The sequence below is a fragment of the Astatotilapia calliptera genome, chromosome 14, assembly GCF_900246225.1.
Source record: "Astatotilapia calliptera chromosome 14, fAstCal1.2, whole genome shotgun sequence".
NCBI lineage: Eukaryota > Metazoa > Chordata > Actinopteri > Cichliformes > Cichlidae > Astatotilapia > Astatotilapia calliptera.
The window spans coordinates 19,064,312-19,083,275 of NC_039315.1; the positions used below are offsets into that span (position 1 = coordinate 19,064,312).

Sequence of the window (18,964 nt, forward strand, 5' to 3'; positions counted from 1 at the left end):
GTTCTGCTCTATATGACTCTAGTATAAACAATTACATCCGAGGCTCAGTGGATATTGTGTAATGCGTGGAGTCGAAAATTAACATGGTGTAAATTAAGACATGGGAATAATGGTCTTTTGGACAGATGTGCTTGAAATAATGCGTGTTTGCAGAGGTGAGAGGCTTGAAAAGACTCGTGCTGGTGGGTTCAGACTGCCGCAGACGTCAGTGGGCATGGCAGCCTGGTTTGGCACAGCGATGCTGCTTTAAATCCAAAGAAAGTGTAATGGTGACTTTTACAGTTGCCCTTAATTTGAAGCCGTTCGCAAGAGTTGCTCAGCGCCCAAGTGTGTGGGTTTGTGAGGCTCTCCAAAGATACCCAAAGTTTTTCTTGCACTGTAGGTGCCCACCGCCAAATATCCCCTTTTAATTTTTTAGTATGATGCAAAGCTCCCTTATAAAAGTGAATAATTGCCACTCGTACCAACTTACTGACACGTAACACTGATCTCAACCTGGATGGTGTGAGAGTGTGCTTGCACACGGTAACAGCAAGCACAGATGTCAGAGAACAAGACAATAACAAGACCTTTTCCCTGTTTGTCTGTAGGATTTTTGACAGTTTTGCACTTGGGGTCATTTGGCAGAGAGGCAGGATCAGGCTTTGGGACCTCTCATTGATCGTGTCAATGACTCCATGGAAAAGGAAAAGCAAAAACAATATAAGGCTTCCCGCCAAAGTCGGCAAGCTCACATCAGCCAGCGAGGGAAAGACTTTGTGTGTAGCGGTGTGACTGTGTGAATACTTAATTAGTCCAACATGTGACTCGTCCTGCCTCTCACAGCACCGCATGTCCGTGACTGACAGCACAACCAAATCTTGAGGTGACCAAGAGCAGGGGAGGTCAAAATTGAGGGAGGGGGGAAGAAGAGGAAGCAAAGGGGGAGCTTCAGTGTGTCCACATGTCTCACGCGATCTGGAATCACCATCGCACGTCACGTGACTCTTGCTTCCATTCAGCTTGTCCTGCGTCACCTTGTAAGAATGCAACTTATCCACCAACTTGGAAGCAAAACTGTGTGATAATTTGATACTGATAAAAATCTGCTGTCATGACAGTGAAGGACAAAATGATGGGCTTAACTTTCAAAGTGAAAATTTATATGGGACCACAGCTGAACAGCAGAATCTGCCTGTCAGTCACAGTAAAGCACTGAGTCCCCTGGGCTCTTGAAGAGGAAGTTTATCTTCATAAAGATTTTCCATCACATTACAGAAAATTACAGCATTTGTATTATGCTGTAGCACGTCTTTGTGCTTCTTGCAGCTACTCTACTCTTCACATGTTTGTTTGATTAGCCATTTTTTGCATACCAGCACTGGCTTCCAAGTCAGATAACAGTATTAAAGATGTGTATGAGTTACAGTACAATAACCTCCCCTTGTGAATTAACCACTTGTTCTTATGAAGCTTCCCTGATTAAATATGACCTGAAACCAAGAATACAATGAGAAACAAGTCCCAAAAATTTCCTGGACATTCCAGTGCTCCAGCTCCGAAGTCTGCTCTCCTCGCGTCTGCCGTCAGTTACAGTGGATCTCTGCCATGGAATTCTTTGCTCTCTTAAATTAAACCCTTCACCAGACCCAGCTGGTTCACAAAGCAGAGAGCGAGAGAGAATGAGAGGGGAGAAAGGGGGAGGAAAATGGAGGGGATGGAAAGGAGCGAGCAAATATTTCTCTCGCTTCTCATGTTTGGCTTTCTCCATTTGCTGCTATTAACACCTCATGTCTGGTCTGCACAAGCCCTTAGACACCAACTGGAGAGGAAAGAGTGAGAGGAAAGAGACAAGGATGGTTAAACCGACAGAGGAACGGTAACAGAAAAAGACTGTGCGCCGAAAATATTGTTTTGATTAATGTCTCTTGTATTCCTCTGGTCCCGAAACAGAGAATTACCTTACCTAACCCCAACGGAGAATGAGCAAGACGTTTCAGTGCAGAGATTGAAACCAGATATTTCTGTTCACACTGGCTCACATCCATCACTTGTTCTGGACTTGTGTTTGAGAACATGACTGGTGACTGAAAGTACTAGCCACACTGTCTGGCCAGTTTTAATCCAGCGTAAGTCTTCGGTTTAAATAGCTATCTGCAGGAGGCATGGCTGCCTGTCCTTCGTCACGTTTTCATTCCATTGAAAAACAAGATTCCCTCTTCTTTGCCGGAGAAGCTTTAAACTCATGTACCCACAGTGAAATCATTTTTAAACAAGCGACGGCAAATTAATCACCCACCATTGCTAGGCAATGCTCAATTATTCATAACCGCAGCACAGCAGATTTAACCTCAACAACCTGTTTGTGCACTTGCCACTTCACAGCTCAGAGCCAGGGGTCTTTTCTCAATGGAAACTGGCTGGCAAACAGTGTTTCTGTCACATTTCTTTTTTTCAAGGTATCTAAATGGAGGAAACTTTGATGCACTGCTGCGCCGCATCACTTACCTTCCAGTTTACTTGGCCCCCAGTCCTCCCTCCTGTGTTGTATTGGGTTTCTGTGCCGTTTAGAGCACAGGCCTTCTTTGGGTTCTTTTGTCTAAGGTCCAAATGCAGTTGGGGTTTCAAGTAGTCTCTCGAGCTTTTTATTACGACTCGAGAGTCACTGAGAAAATTCAGAGCTGTATTAATGTACAGAAGTCCTTCAGCTTGACAGTAATCAGCCAAATATTTGGAGCGGCACCAAAGAAAAATGATGATTTGATATCAGGGTAACGGTGCAGGCTTTCCAAGTGTGCAGACCATGACAGCAAACAGCAATGGTGTGGACTCCCGCTAATGCGTGAGCTAAGTCGGGTCTATTTGTGTGAGCTGACGTGCTGTAATAGTAGTAGTCCAACAAAAGCCTGCTTGTTTGGACTCACAAGATGGTGTAAATATAGCTAAACAGAGGGCTTTTGTACAAAACTCAACCCTCCATCTCCCAAAGACACAATCAGTGGATGAATGCCAAACTGCCAAAAGTCCAGATTTTGTTAGCGTGTCCTCTCTCTTTGAGCTCAAACATACACAACCTCCAGGGTAGCTTTTTTAAAACTGTAAAGCATTGTATTTTCCTACGCTCCAGTGATGTCAGAATTACAGAAAACGAAGCGTTTCTTCTTTTCTTTCTTCTCTAAACTTTGCCTCTGCCCAAGGCCTGCACTCATACCCTCTCGCTCACACACACACACACACACACACACACACACTCAGAAGTATTCTGTGTGTCTGGATTGTGTCTCATGATCTCAATCAGACAGTTGAGCTCAACCTGGCAGATGCTGGACAACCTTTAAAACCGCTGCCAGGTTGGGCTGTGCATGTGCGAGCACAGGTGGGCCAGATGATGGATGAATAAGCTAAAAACCTCCAGGGTCCTACCTGTCTTCACTCTTTTCAAGTCTTTGGTCCCCACTAACATGCGAAAGCCTCCTCTTGCTGTAATCTCACACCTACAAACATGCCTCAGATTGGCCAGTGAGACAGTCCAGTGCTCTTAGTGTAAAGGAACACATCAAACCAGACCTTTAACGCTTCCATTTTTATGCCAGTTCTTTAACATTTCTGGTGTGCATTGCTTACTGATAAGCTCGAGACAAATAATTCCTCGTGTCAGCCGAAGACACATTGGGAAAAGGAAAGCCCAGGATCAGAGAGATTTATATAAGAATTGATTACTTCGAGGTGTGGCTGGGGATGGTTGAGCAATCGAGGGGAATCAAGCTGAAAGCGTTGAAGGAGATGAATTATCACAAGGACGCTCAGCTTAGCCTTTGGACTCATATTGCATGCTAAGTCTAGTTGCCAAACCCTTTGCAAGGCCGATGCCCACATTTGTTTTGACTCAGTCATGAAACTTTACTCTCCATCTTCCCCTCTGTCTCTCGCTGCACATTTCCCACCCTTTGTCAGTATCATTACCTGCACCCCGCGGCTTGCTGAACCGACACCAGACCTCCCGCCCTCCACTCCGAATCTCGCCTTCTCTCCCCCCTCACTCAGCTCATTTCCCATGCTTACTCGTTCTCACCCCGAGATTATTTTTTGGCATACAAGCGTTGATGAAAATAAATTCCTTGGTCGACTAGCCCATTGGCAGCATCCAAATTTCTTCTGGTTTCGAAAACAGTCATTACTCCGACCTGTTTGTCTCTGATAAAAGAATTTGGTTAACTCACAGCTTCTTTTAATTCAACTCTGTGAAATACAGCTCTGACATTAATGTTCCTAACATGTTTTAAAACATCCATTCCCATATGTTAACGCCAAGTAATAGGCATTTATCACTTTGGCAGTTGTCTGGAGATACTTAAGTTCAACATAATGCATCTAGATGTGAATAAAATTACACTATCTTGAGGGTTTTTTTTTCTTCTTCTTCTTTCTGTTTAAATTATAGCATGTTTTGTATCTTAAGAAATCTAACATATAAAGTTAAGCAGGGATTTTATAATCTATTAAATTACCTTTTTTCCCAATGATTTAAAGCCACTAAATTCAAGCAATCTAAACCTTTGTCTGACTGTACTTTCCAGTGTTGAATTTTCTAAATATGCTTTCTTAAGAGTCAGAGCTAAGGCAAAGCAGAATCTGTTTTCTGGAGCTTTTTTAATACTAATCTAGTCTCTTATGATCAATAGGCAGGTGGCGAGCATTTTTTCTTTTGCTCTTTCCCCACGTTCTTCTCACATTGTTTGTTCCTGTCTGCTCGCAGGGATGTGGCTTTATTCATGTGTCAAGTGAAGCCAAAAAGATTAGTTTGGGTATTTAGGGGCTCAAAAAGTGCAGACTGCTCCATCCAGTGTTTAGAATTAAACATAACCAGATAGGGAACCAATTTTTTTTATGGTATTTCTCTCATGCGTTTTAGCCAGTTGGGGTCAGCTTTATCCCATGTACCCAAAGTAAAGTCCTTGGCTCTAAAAACATACACACAAGTGTTTTCAATCAGATTTAATTGGGCACACATGACATTATATCTTATGCCATGACATTTATTTTTTTTACTGTATGGTGCGCTGTACTCACAGGTCTTGGAAAATGTTTGAGTGATGGCTTATTTTTCTTTAGGAGTAACTACTGCTGGGTAAACCACATCTAACTCATTATAGCCACATTGAAAGAAAACTGTGTGCTTTTCTTTAATTTGTTATCATCTACACACTTCAGTCCGTTTGTGAACTGTCACTTTTTTATCATCCAGGATATGGAAATCTAGGAGGTGGCGGCCTGGGGCCTGGAGGCTATGGAGGAGGTGAGCTGAAACTAGAACAGCTATGTGTATGTTAAACACAGGGGCAAAAACTCACTAACCTTTAACCTCTTGTGTCGCTTAGGTGGCTATGGGGGCTACTATCCGGGAGCTGGATCAAAGGCTGCTAAAAGCGGTAAAATGCAGGGCAGAAAATGTCTTGGTAGAAATGTAACATCGGCGGCTAATAAAAGAGTGACGGCATCAGCGAACAATTTTTCCTTGATTTCTCATTAAGTGCAGTGGAAAGTGGAGGTTCATCAGATATGATTATGGGATATTGGCTGTTGGAACGAGACACCGTTTATGTTTCAATTACTTGTTTTGATTACTGAAGCGATATTATGCTTCTTTTGAAATTCAGTCCTGATATCTGAGGTCTAAAAATGCCTCAGGACTTTAAGGTCTGAAGTAACTTCCAGGATTACAGTGAGACATTCCTGCAGAGGTGGGATGAGCTTGTCTGCCATGTGAAAGCTTGTTGTTAAACAGAAACATTGCCTCCCTCTTATGTTAAATCTGTTTTGGTTTGGATAATTGTAAACTGACATTACCGATGTCACTGTAATCTGTTAGGTTCTGTCCACTAAACAAAAAAACAACACGCATTCACAGATGAGGCTCCTGCATGGATCTGAAGTGCATCTGAAATTCTGGTTGTCCTGCTCACAGGTGCAGGAGGCAAACTCATGTTTTGGCCCGTTGACAGACTACTGTACAGACCAGACTGACACTGACTGAAGCGTTTTGAACTCTGAAAGATCTGCATGCTCAAATGTTAGGAGAAAGCCAAAGTGAATGTTTCACATTAATGGTAACTCGGCATGGAAACACAGTTTGGCAAACATGCGTACATTTTTAGCATGTACTTGCAAACCTTAGACAGTGTGAACCTCAGCAGAGCCTGGCCTGACCTGAAAGTCTGTGCTGTATTCAGACACATGATTTGCCTTAAATTAGTACGGCTGATTAAAAATGAAGTCAAGAGGGCTCAATCATGGCCAAGACTTGACTATGGCACAGAGCCTACCGTTAAGTATTGATTGGCAATGGCAAGAATCAGTCTGTATTGTTTTCATGACACTGAAAATAACAGGTCCTTCCTCTGAAAGAGCACAGATAAAACAAAACATTCCCTTGCCAGAGTTTGCCTCACCAGTTCCCCCAGAACGCATACTTACAGGCAGTGCGCAATGTCTGTCCAATAAAGTGTGTGGACTTTAAGATAAAAAAAAAATTAACCAAATAAACCATTGTGTTTTATCCAGCTGCCAAGCTCCCTTGAAAGTGAAGCTGACAGCTCATTTCCTGCAGGAGGGGTTAGCCAGCGAAATGAGGCATTTGATGAAGTGAGGAAAATGCCATGCATGCTGGCTGCCGTTTCTGATTAAAGCAAAAGTCAAAAGCCATGTTGCTTTTGGTCACGGGGGTGATGATAAACTGCAAGGCCCAGATTAGCTGCTCTCATTACCGCTGACCAGCAAGCGGACCTGCCACAAGCCACAAAGCGACTCATTGCTCATCTTTAGTGGCACAGGGCCCTCTAGTGGTGTTGGGATGTACAACTGTACAGTGGTACAAAGCATCTTATTGGTGTCAAAGACTAACACTGAACTGAATGTGACTTCAAATGTATGTTTATGTCTGCATATGAACAGGGGTTGGAGGAGGAGGAGGTCCTGGAGTCACTGGAACTGGACCTGGACTGCCTGGTGGAGGCAAGGCACACACCTAATATCATTTTCCACCTTTTCTAATTTTTTTTCATTTTATTTTAGCTCTGATTTCTCGAGTAAAATTGAAAGCCAGTCTTACTTTTGTTAGGTACTCACTAGAATAGATTGTATATAATACATTTTCTAATATATAATAGTAAGAAAGAAAGGAGTCATCTGTGTGAAGGAGCAGAAATCCCAGTTTGGCCAGGATGTGTGTGTTCTGGACACTGTGTCTTTTTCACACTCCTTTCTTTAAGCAAAATAATATTATGGCTTCTTTTCTTTATTTTTTTTCAGCACCTGTTATTCCTCAGACCGGCCTTCCTGGAGGTGGTGGCGCAGGAAAAAAAGCTGCCAAAGTGCCAGGTTTTGTAGACTCAACAATAAACTCAGAGTGAAGACAGACAGGATGCAGCCCACCAGGCAGTGCAGCCACATCAAAAATATTTACCAACAAAACATATAAATCTGCAAAAAAAACCCAGAAAAGCTTATATAGACAGTAGTGTGCAAAAGTCTTGCGTTACCACTCGTTTCTTTATATTTTGCTAATAAAATGTGAAACATGCGCAGTAATTTATTAAAACATGTCCAAACATACATGAAAATACAGGATATAGCGTAAAAACACAGAGATCTTGAAAGTCAGTTGTGGTATGTCCAGCTTTATACTTTGGCACAGCCTGAACTCTTAGTCAAAATTTCTTGTAATTTCTTGTAATTTAAAAGTAACCTTCAGAAATAGTTCTGAAGGACATTCAGAGCTCTCCTCTGGATGTTGGCTCGCTTTTGTTCCATTCTCTGTCAAGATGATTAATGTTAAATAATGTTGAGGTTTGGGCTCTGAGAAGCCAATCCATGACTGATAATACTTCATTATTTGTTTTTCTATTCACATATGCTTCTCCTGCCTTAGCAGTAATTTGGGGATCACTGTCATGAAGCCAAATGAAGCCATTCCCAGTCAGACATTTTCCAGATGGTATTGCACAGTGGATCAAAATCAGACTCTTCTGCTTTGATAATTTCATAAGGTTTAACAAGATTCCCAACCCCACTGGCTGAAAAGCAGTTCCAAACCTGTGTTCTCCTGACCTGAACCAAAAATGTCTTATTTTGAATTATTACTCCATATAAGACCAGCCCAGTTCTTGTGTAGTTTAGCATACGTCAGTCTTTTCTCAGTAAACATCATATCTCAAAAGACGTCACCAGACATGACTTCCAGTTGCTGTTCATCTGCTGTAGATAAAGTTTTAGGTCTGCTGGTTCTTTTTTTGTCTTCTTTGTCTTTGTCTTCCACTTGTCCAGTTTCCTCACTGTTTAAGGACACACTGCACACCATGCTGACACATGCCAAGTTTTCAGTTAGTAGCTCTTTGAGAATCACTTAGTTGCTGTAAAAATACAAGTTGTGTTGTCTTTAGAAATTTGTTTTTACAAATTCAGCTAAAGAAATGGGAATGTATTGAGTGTTTCTGTGACGGGTGATAGTAACAAAGTCCCTAAAGATACATTTTAAAATTGATTGTTCGCTACACACTGCACTGATTCATTCATTGAATTAAGGACTTCTTTCTGCTTGGGCAGTTCATAGGTGATTAGGTGCTTTAAAAAACAAAAAACATTCCTCTGAAAACAGTCAGGTGCAAGACGTGAACTGAAAATGAAAGATGAAGAAGTATTCCCTGCTTTAAAAACATAACAAGAAAGTGCCTTAGAAGCAAAATATCGTATAAAGACCTGATGGGAGGCTCAAGACTTTTGCACAGTGTTGTACATAAAAGCAAAGGATTATACTGAGTCTTGTCAAATGTCGCCTTAGAAAACAGCAAATCAACATTCTTTCAAAAGAGAATTCCCCTGATAATATATTAAATGTAAAGGCATTTTTACATTGCTGAAATAAATTTCGATGAAGGTGAGCTATCAGTGTATACAGTATAATTCATTTAGTTATAGAGGTGAATTCAATTTGTATCAACCAGGCAAAGGCTCAATGTGTAAGCATTTTCCGCTTCCCATTTGGCTTATTTTTCTTTTTGTGGTTTTCGGACATCTAAATGTTCACCGTCAACACTGCTGTTGATCCCTCACATATATTTAAACATGGGTGTCTTCTCATTGGCTGTGGCAGGTGTGGGTGTACCTGGCCTTTATCAAGGTGGACTGGTGCCTGGACAAGGTTTGACTCTTTCATATATTAATCTGGGGAACTTTTACTCCTTTGTTAGTTTCACCATGCAGACTGTCAGTCATTTAAAGACAACTGCAGGAATGTCTGGTTTCTTCTGTCATCTTCAGGGTTTGGTGGACGTGGAGTTCTGCCTGGAGTGCCCACTGGGTCTCAACTCAATCCCAAATCAAGTAAGTTCAAGTTTTTACTGATGGGTGTCAGCTGATTTATTTTCAGTTTTATTTCATTGCCAGTGAATCCCAAAAATGGTAAATACCAGCTCTAAAAAGGCTTACACTACTGACAATCCTTCACAGACAATATTTGTAGAGTTCCCAGTGTAAGACATACTAAACAAATGTACATGAATAAGTAAAAGTGCTGGTGTGGGTCCAGAGAGTAATGCCGTAGCACTGTGATGCATGGTTCCAGTGTGCTTTGCTTCGTCACTGCAAAAATCTTCATGTGTCTCACTGGAATATCTCATTTTTCTTATGTAGTTGCAGGAGGAGTAGGAGGAGGACAGCAAGGTAACTTTATCAATGATTGTTTGTTATTGTACAAGTAAATATTTCTGGGGGGGGGGGGTTATCCACTCTGTCTGCTATTATCTAACCCAGATTTAAATGTTTTTCTTCTTCACAGGTGTCCGTGGGTATGGGGGACCAATGCAGCCAGGAGTGTTCCATGGATACCCCCTCAAATCACCCAAAGTGCAAGGTGTGACATGAAATTATTCAGTGTTTGCATTAATTCTTCTACAGGCATGTGGCATAATATATAATTTTGTGGTTTAATCCCTGCTAATGTTAAATAACTTTAACATCAGCAGGATTATTATTATCATTTTGCAGACTACAGTCTTACTTATCTTATACTTAACTGTACTCTAAGATTTTTCTGTGGCAGGTTTAGCACTGTGTTATTCTAATGAGAGAAGAGTGTATTTGGTTTTGTTTTGTTCGTCTTTCTGAAACCGAACCTTTGTGTTCAGGAGCTCAAAAAAGTTGTTTCTGTTCATCTGGACGTAGCGTTTTCAGTTTGAGAAAGGCACTGGATGAGTGAAGAAACATTTCTCCCACTGAAAACACTACGATCAGGAGAAACAGAATCAACCTTTTGTGTTGATTGTGTTCACCTGAACGTAGCGTTTGCATATGATGATGTATGCACATATAAAATAATTCCAGCCTCTGTTTTTCACTCTCTCTCTCTTTAGGTGCCTATGGAGCAAAAACTGCAGGTGGAAAACTTACATATGGTAAAAATAAGTTTATTCTTTGAAGTTAACATCTTTGAAGTTTGGTTTCAGTGGAAATTCACCATTTAGTGATCGGCGTTGTATCCATGCATCAGGTTATGGCGGCTTTAATGTTGCACCTGGACTGCCAGGAGTGCAAGGTGGCCCTGGGTCGAAGCCAGGATATCCTGTTGGAACTGGTATAAGTTTTCACAATTTGTTTCCCTACGAGATGTGGAGTAGAGATATAGAATTCACTTTTTTCCTTTTTTTGCAGGAGTGGGACTTGGGGTCATTTCACCTGGTCAGGGTAAAGTTGTTCAGTGTAGTAGTTTACCATACTGATTGAAGTAAATGCTTCCTGTAAAATCAGTATGTCTGCACGTAACTGGACTTTCCGCATTCTGCTCCATGTTTAGGTGGTACTGGAGGCTTTGGAGCTGGTGGTGGTGGCTTTGGTGGCACTGGTGGGCTGTATCCAGGCCAGGTGTCAGGAGGTACGATATCTAGCACTTGGCAAGAAAGAAAATTGCACACCAGCACACATGCTGAAAAAAGTCACACAGCTGTCAAATGAACTGTAAGATGATGGGAAAAGTAAAGATTTATTTGCAGGCCAATGAATGGAAAAAATAATATTCGTGGGTTAGCTCCATATGATCATCTTTAACACTTTCATGCATGAATTATGACAACCTCAATCAGGGTTTTCTCTTAAATATTTGTATTCATCTTTAGGCATGAAAAAAAGATTTTTGAACTTAATTTTTTTAAAACATGTACTTTTCAAAGAGTTTGTTACATGTTGACTTACGCTGTGTTCACACCGAACGCGATGGACGCGAATAAAACGCCCCAAACGCCCCTAATTTGACGCGTGTACATTCGCGTCTCAACGCGTGTCCAAGAAAAATCCATCGCGCGTCAAAATATGATATTTTGACGCGCGTGAACCGGAAATGTGGGAGGAATGTGGGAGGGAGTTGTGCCAGACTGGTATCTTTGCAAGATGGCAGCTATCGAGCTAGCGCTTGAAGAGAGAGTCTCCCTTCTCTATGTACTGTGGAGAGCAGAGCAGCGGCGTAAAAGACGTCCTCGCCGTACCTGGGTCCATCAGGTCCTCCAGAGGCATGAGCAGTTTGGTGAGTTTCACCACTTGCTCCAGGAGCTGCGCCTGGATGACGGCCGATTCCAGCGCTATCACCGTCGGCCAGTTTGAGGACCTGCTTTCCCTCGTCGGTCCCAGCATCGCCCGCTTAAACACCAACTACAGGCGCTCAATCCCACCTGCAGAGCGCCTGTCCGTCTGCCTGAGGTTAGTAAAACTATTTAATACGGTAGTCCTTTATTGATATCTGTGCTAATATGCTAATCCATCCAGTTATACACTGCTAACATGGATGTGCTATGCTAACAGTGAATGCTCTCGGTGTTTACTGAAAGCAAACTGTGGTACAAAGACGACTGTTTATAATATTTCTAGTGATACTCAGAAGCTCTCATCAAGTCCCGATTTAATTCGATTTATGCTGTTATCAGTGTTTGAATGATAGCATGGCTGTGGTGTCACATCAATGTATGCGCTCGGTGTTTGCTGATATCAAACTGTAGCATTAGCACCACTGAGTTAACCTTGTAGTGATACTCACTCCTTTTTATTTAGACCTGGTTTAATTCTGGGATAGTTGAATATTTGTATATAATCCCTGCAGCTGTCAGACTCTATAGCAGGGGTCACAGCCTTTATTAAAACAGAGTTAGATAAAACTGAACAGTTTGGTTCATCTCTAGTTACATGGTTCTATCTTGATAAGCTGTCTTATCACAGATTAATTTCTCAAAAATATTAATGATTTAAGCAAGGAAAGGGCTACATGTCAACACACAACTCTTTATTTCTATTAATGTCTCACTTCATTCCTACCTGATTGACATGTTTAGGAATTATGAGTGATTGGCTCACTGTAGTGAAAGTTGCTACCAATCAAATTATGATATGTTAAAGTTAAAACAAAACACAACTGTTTTAGATATTATCTAATATACATTTTGTAATTATCCTTATAATTACAAAATGTTTTATGTAAGATTTAAGTTTTGTGATTTATATCTGACATCACAAAAGTATTTTGGAATTTGAATAATGTATTTTGTAACTGCAGTACACATAATACTGATTTTGAACAATTTTGTCCAGGTTCCTTGTCACCGGGGACTCCTTCAGGACCATCGCGTTCAGTTTCAGAGTCGGTGTGTCCACGGTGAGCCAGATCACCCCCCAGGCAGCGACGTCCATCTGGGACTGTCTAGTGGACGACTTCATGGCTGTGCCTTCACCTGGAGACTGGCGCTCCATCACAGAGGGATTCCAGGAGCGCTGGAACTTTCCTCTGTGCTGTGCAGCTCTGGATGGGAAGCACATCCAGACAAAGGCACCCCATATATCATATAGGAGACACACACATTGATATACACTAAATATTCATTTCATTTCTTTTTTGTGGTGCCCAAATTGATGCACCTGCTTGATTTTGTTTAAACAATTATTGCACACTTTCTGTAAATCCAGTAAACTTCTTTTCACTTCTCAAATATCACTGTGTGTGTCTCCTGTATGATATTTAACTGACATTTTTTATTGTAACAACCAACGATTTATACAGGACAATGATGGCTATTAACAAGGTTGCCCAAACTTCTGCATCCCACTGTATCAGTATATTTTGTCATTAGTATAATATGAAATAAATTCTACATGTGTCAAGTTGTGTGCCAACATTTGCTGTGTAGTAGAACTGAGACATTAGTCATTATAAACATTTATTTGAAATAATATTAAAAGTCTCAAACAGAAAAACATTAAACATAAATATATAAAATATAAGAATTTACAGAGAGACAGGAATAAAAAGGACCAGCTGCTCTCCAGAGCAGGAACAAGGCTGAGGAGGAAATGCTCCATTGGAGACTGGTGTGGCCTCTTCAGGGACTCCAGGATGGCCAGCTCCACCGCCGATGGACCGTCCTGGGACCCGTCCCTCATCTGCCTCGGAGCCGTCCTCCTCTGTGGGCCTGTAAAACAGCACAAAACACAAAGAAATGAGAAGGCTGCTACTAGATTTTAATTTCAACATTGAAAAAAGAACAAAAACAATAACAGGATATAATCAGATTGGTTGTAGATATTTAGTAAAGGTGATCACAAGGGAATCCCACCGACTAAAAAGGTATCAGTGCTTGCTGTACATATCTGTGGGTGCAGCAGCAGGAGCTCAGGGACTGGGGATGCTCTGCTGCAGAATCAGTTGGTTCTATCAATACAGTATTAAATGTTAACAGGTTGGATATAATAATCGTAGAGTAGACAGTGGTCCCTCATTTATTGCAGGGGTTCTCAGAATAACTAGCCCCTGGTCACAGTTCTCACAATTGATTCTCAAAGTGCAAACCTTTGTAGATTGCAAAACGTAAAAGTATTATTATGCCGCGGTTTGTCTTCATCTGCCCGCCACTTTCGTGCGCCTTTTTCCCTCACGGTGCAGGTGTCTATTTCCGAATGAGGCTCATAGTTATGGGTGTTTTTGTGCTGTTTTTTCTATTGGACGCGATGGTTATCAAAACCAAACGTGATAAATTTGGCAAGCGCAGGAGATTTGTCAATCAGGCTGCAGAATGCAATGCTGTACTGTGCAATAAAAAATCAGCGAAAAAGCAAAGCAGTGACGGATGAACAGCGGGACCACTGTGTACTGTTTATTAATAAACAATAAAATATATTCCTAAATGACAACATGCATAAAAGCAGAACGGTATTTGTACGTAAGTGGGAAAATAGCGGTGGCTTGCTAGCTTTTGTGCGGCTTCCCCGGGTCAGTGAAAACTTTCAAAAGAGAAATGAATGAACTTACCAGGTTGCCCGATCTCTTCACATATCTTCCTCCAAGCTCGGTCCTTTTTATTCCTGTCTCGGTACTGAAAGCAGCTGGTGTTGTACAGCTCCGAGTTGTTTGCTACCGCATTGATTAGCCTTCCCCTCCATTGAAGTATGAAAGGCTTTGGCTGGATCTGCCCCTTTGACCTAGGTAACAGCCACGTCACCAGGCTCCTGATTGGTTGTCGCGGCGCGATTTGACGCTGGAGTTCAGATTTTTCCAACTCGAGCGGTAGACGCGAAACGCGCGTATGCACAAAGTGCAACACAAAAACTCACGCGCGTGGTTTTATTCGCGCGTCAAACGCGCCTGACGCGCTACACTGACGCGCGTTTCACGCGTTTTGGCGTTTTCGCGACGCAAATCTGCTTCCGAATTTTCGCGGGACCGCAATCGCGCGTCATCGCGCCTTTCCATTGACTTTACATGTAAACCTGACGCTCTATTCGCGTCCATCGCGTTCGGTGTGAACACAGCGGTTAGGTGGACAACAGACATTTTGACTTATGAATTTGACACACGAATAAATAATACACACTGTGTAAAAACTATAAAAATAAAAAAATTTTATAAAAAGATGGAAAAAAAAATATATATATATATATACGTATATATATATATATATATATATATATATATATATATATATATATATATATATATATATATATATGTAATATATATATGTAATATATATATGTTATATATATATATTATATATGTATATATAATATATATGTATATATATATATATGTATATTACGTTATATATATATATATATATGTATATATATATATATATATATATAATATATATACATATATATATTATTATATATTTATATATATATATATATATATTAATATATATATATATATATATATATATATATATATATATACACACAAATACAAGAAAACAGCCTTTGAATAGCTGTCCACTATAGTGACCACTATGCATGAAAGGGTTAACTAACTAGCACAAATATTTCACACCATACCTTACACCTTGTTTTATTTTGTGCTTTTTAAAATAAATAAATAAATGTTCTTCATTTACTCAACTTTTATCATATGACTCACTATCGTTATGTTGACGACAGGGTATGGAGCTGCTAAGGCTGCCAAATATGGTGAGAATGTTTGTTTTTCCTTATCTGGGAAAAAAAATACTTTTAATCATTTTTCATACTTTTTTCATGCATTTTTTCAGTAGAGTGAGAAAAATATAACTTAACTCATATAAAATTATGTTACATTACATGGAAAATTTATTTACATGGACAAATTACACATATGCTTTTGTCAGGAGTACCAGGAGGTGTACCTGGGGGAGTACCAGGAGGTGTACCTGGGGGAGTGCCAGGAGGTGTACCTGGGGGAGTACCAGGAGGTGCACCGATTGGAAGAATTCCAGCGGTTGGTGGATATTCACCAGCAGCAAAAGCTGCTAAATATGGTACGCTTTATTATTTGTGGAACTGTTACAAAGAAAACTAACTAACTAATGACATTTTCAGTGGAATAACAGAAAAATTCTTCAAAAAAATTTCTGTCTCACCGACTTCTAAGACCATGATTTTCAATCTACAGGCAACATTTATCACCAAATTGAAGGAAAAAATGATGGCAAAATATTTGTGGGGTGGGACCTGGCTCAAGTAGAAACATGGAGACAAATAGGGACAAATGGAGGGGGGGTGGGAGAAAATAGATCAATGGAAAAATAGAAATAAGGGGACAAGCACAAATAGGAGAATACTATCCTTTTAGCAAAGCTGAAAGCTGCTAAATGTCGTATGCTTTATTAATTGAATTTTACTATTTATTTTGTGAACTTTTTAAACATTATATCAAACTGTAACCTGTAAATGTACTTTTTTTTAAAAAGTGCATAATTTTTTTTTCTATTCTAATTAGGCACAGGAGGGCAACTAGGCACAGGAGGGCAACTAGGAACAGGAGGGCAACTAGGCACAGGAGGGCAACTAGGAACAGGACAACTAGGAACAGGGCAACTTGGAACAGGAGGGCAACTAGGCACAGGAGGAGGATATTATCCTGCAAGCAAAGCTGCCAAATACGGTATTATTAATAATTGTTTTAATTTTTATTGTGAATTTTCTGACATCATGCCAAAAAATGTAACTTCTAAAGGTATTAAAAATGTGTCTTTTTTCAATTTAACTGCATGTGGGACAGGAGGGCAACTTGGAACAGGAGGGCAACTTGGAACAGGAGGGCAACTTGGAACAGGCCAACTAGGAACAGGCCAACTAGGAACAGGACAACTAGGAACAGGACAACTTGGAACAGGGCAACTAGGAACTGGAGGAGGATATTATCCTGCAAGCAAAGCTGCTAAATACGGTATTATTAATAATTGTGTTAATTTTTATTGTTAATTTTTTAACATCATGCCAAAAAATGTAACTTCTAAAGGTATTAAAAATGTGTCTTTTTTCAATTTAACTGCATGTGGGACAGGAGGGCAACTTGGAACAGGAGGGCAACTTGGAACAGGCCAACTAGGAACAGGCCAACTAGGAACAGGACAACTAGGAACAGGACAACTAGGAACAGGAGGGCAACTTGGAACAGGGGGAGGATATTATCCTGCAAGCAAAGCTGCCAAATACGGTATTCTTAATAATTGTGTTAATTTTTATTGTGAACACTTTTAACATCATGCCAAAGCTGTAACTTCTAAAGGTATTTTATAATGTGTGTTTTTTTTTTTAATTTAACTGCATGTGGGACAGGGGGACAACTTGGAACAGGGGGACAACTTGGAACAGGAGGACAACTTGGAACAGGAGGGCAACTTGGAACAGGAGGGCAACTTGGAACAGGAGGAGCATATTATGCTGCAAGCAAAGCTGCCAAATACGGTATGCTCTTAACTGTATTATTGTCTGCATGCTTTTAGCCAATCGGGTCGAAGGATTCCCATCGAGTTCTAGCAACAATGATTTTGCCGTTTCATGCACAGTTTTCTAGTGTCACACGAATCACTGGTCCTCCTAGAGTATTGGTCAACGAAACAAGTTTGAATTGACTGTTTCTGAGCCTCCTTACTTCTCACTGGATTTTAATTCTCTTTGGTTTGTGCAGTATAGCCAACCAATGATAACAAAACTGACATCTTGGTTTAACATTATCTCAAGCAGTATTTTAAAAAAAGCTACTTATGTCTTCAAAAGTAAATATTTTGTCTCTATTTAACCCCTTGGGCAACAACTCCATCAAATATTGCCAATTTAACTTCAATCTGAACAAAAAGGCAAATAAGAAAGCAAATAACAGCTATAAAATAACGAGTGACTGACAGAGATGTTACTGAACCACCTTTAAAAGTTCTCAAATACAACTCAGAAAATTCATGATTTACGATATTAAGTGAGAAAAAAATGTTAGTGACCAAGAGGCTGCGGTTGGAGGGAGTTTACCATTTAAGCCACTTTAAAAGTATTTTCCAGCTTCTGATGGCTGTTTGGAAGCCTCAGACTCCACCACAGTCTGTTCCAAGTGATACATTTGGATTTGGGATTTTTTTAACCTCTTTGAAACTGAGACTTTTTTTTCATTTTGGGAAAAGTTTCTTTAATTAATAATTAATTTTATATTTTTTAATTTAACAGTGTTTATTTATCTTTAACAATACAGTTTTATTCCACAACAAAAACATGTATTAGTAAGACTCTTTTCCGCTGGGAAGTGACATGGCGGTCCTGCCATTTCCTTCGGATCTTCTCCTCTCTCCGTTCACGTTTGACCTCATCTAGCATCTGCTCCTCTTCCTAGAAAAAAGACAGAAAGAAAAACACCTCCCTCGCCCAGCCTTGATTATTAATATGATCTAACAATTTGTCGTGGAAGTTTCCATTTAATAAAGCCTGCAGAGAAACAGTGAGCGGTGCCTGAAACCTTTAATCAAAAAAGAACAGAAATCCAGGCTTGGGGAGAGAAGCCATCCTCGCTGACGGTTGGCAGAGTCTCTCCCTGAAGCCAGCAGGGCCCTGAGTTTAAATACCATCATATCATTTAAATAAATGAAAAAAAGAAAAACAATTCCAGACTAAATAATTATATTTTTCCTTAAAGGTCAAGGTGGTGGAGGGTTTATTCCAGGTGTTCGTGGAGGTGGTGGAGGAGGATTTTTACCAGGATATGGATGTAAGCATGCCACGTGGACATAATATTTTTAGATATTTCAAGGATTCAATTATATTTTTCAATCTTATTCACGTTGTCCTGATAATCTTACCTTTTGTCCTTACTTTGGTGCAGCTTTGGCAGCCAAACCTCCTAAATATGGTGAGACTTTGATATTCACAGTTTGGTACCTCATAATATTTGCCAAACGTATTCCACCTGTACAAGTCTATCAACATATTAATACATAAATCCAGTGATACAGTTTTTGTTAAAGGTTGTGCCTTTAATGCAATATTGGATTTAATTTGGTTTGTTAAAGCTGTGCTGACACATTTTATAGGAGTGCCAGGAGCAGGCCTAGGAGGAGGGGTTGTCCCAGGAAGAGGAGGGGTTTTCCCAGGGGGAACAGGACAGGTAGTCCCTGGTGGTGGATTGGGTGGTAAGTCGCTAAAGGTTTGGGGTTTTTTA

The 18,964-nt window shown here is 40.4% G+C and overlaps 1 protein-coding gene across 7 annotated transcripts in view; it reads left to right on the top strand.

Moving 5' to 3' along the window:
* elna (elastin a) overlaps positions 1–18,964 on the top strand; it is a 57,939-nt gene that overhangs the window by 22,622 nt on the left and 16,353 nt on the right. For 4 of the 7 annotated variants that reach the window (XM_026192598.1, XM_026192591.1, XM_026192592.1 and 1 more), the window contains exons 7-27: positions 5,225–5,275; positions 5,358–5,408; positions 6,931–6,990; positions 7,288–7,356; positions 9,128–9,175; positions 9,295–9,357; positions 9,667–9,696; positions 9,812–9,886; positions 10,386–10,427; positions 10,523–10,606; positions 10,684–10,716; positions 10,826–10,903; positions 15,442–15,471; positions 15,648–15,797; positions 16,259–16,423; positions 16,541–16,708; positions 16,826–16,978; positions 17,101–17,229; positions 18,443–18,514; positions 18,629–18,655; positions 18,837–18,935. In XM_026192598.1, coding sequence (XP_026048383.1) covers positions 5,225–5,275; positions 5,358–5,408; positions 6,931–6,990; positions 7,288–7,356; positions 9,128–9,175; positions 9,295–9,357; positions 9,667–9,696; positions 9,812–9,886; positions 10,386–10,427; positions 10,523–10,606; positions 10,684–10,716; positions 10,826–10,903; positions 15,442–15,471; positions 15,648–15,797; positions 16,259–16,423; positions 16,541–16,708; positions 16,826–16,978; positions 17,101–17,229; positions 18,443–18,514; positions 18,629–18,655; positions 18,837–18,935 — 1,677 coding nt within the window. The remainder of the gene's footprint in view (positions 1–5,224; positions 5,276–5,357; positions 5,409–6,930; positions 6,991–7,287; positions 7,357–9,127; positions 9,176–9,294; positions 9,358–9,666; positions 9,697–9,811; positions 9,887–10,385; positions 10,428–10,522; positions 10,607–10,683; positions 10,717–10,825; positions 10,904–15,441; positions 15,472–15,647; positions 15,798–16,258; positions 16,424–16,540; positions 16,709–16,825; positions 16,979–17,100; positions 17,230–18,442; positions 18,515–18,628; positions 18,656–18,836; positions 18,936–18,964) is intronic. The other 3 variants (XM_026192595.1, XM_026192594.1, XM_026192596.1) reach the window with 3 other exon arrangements.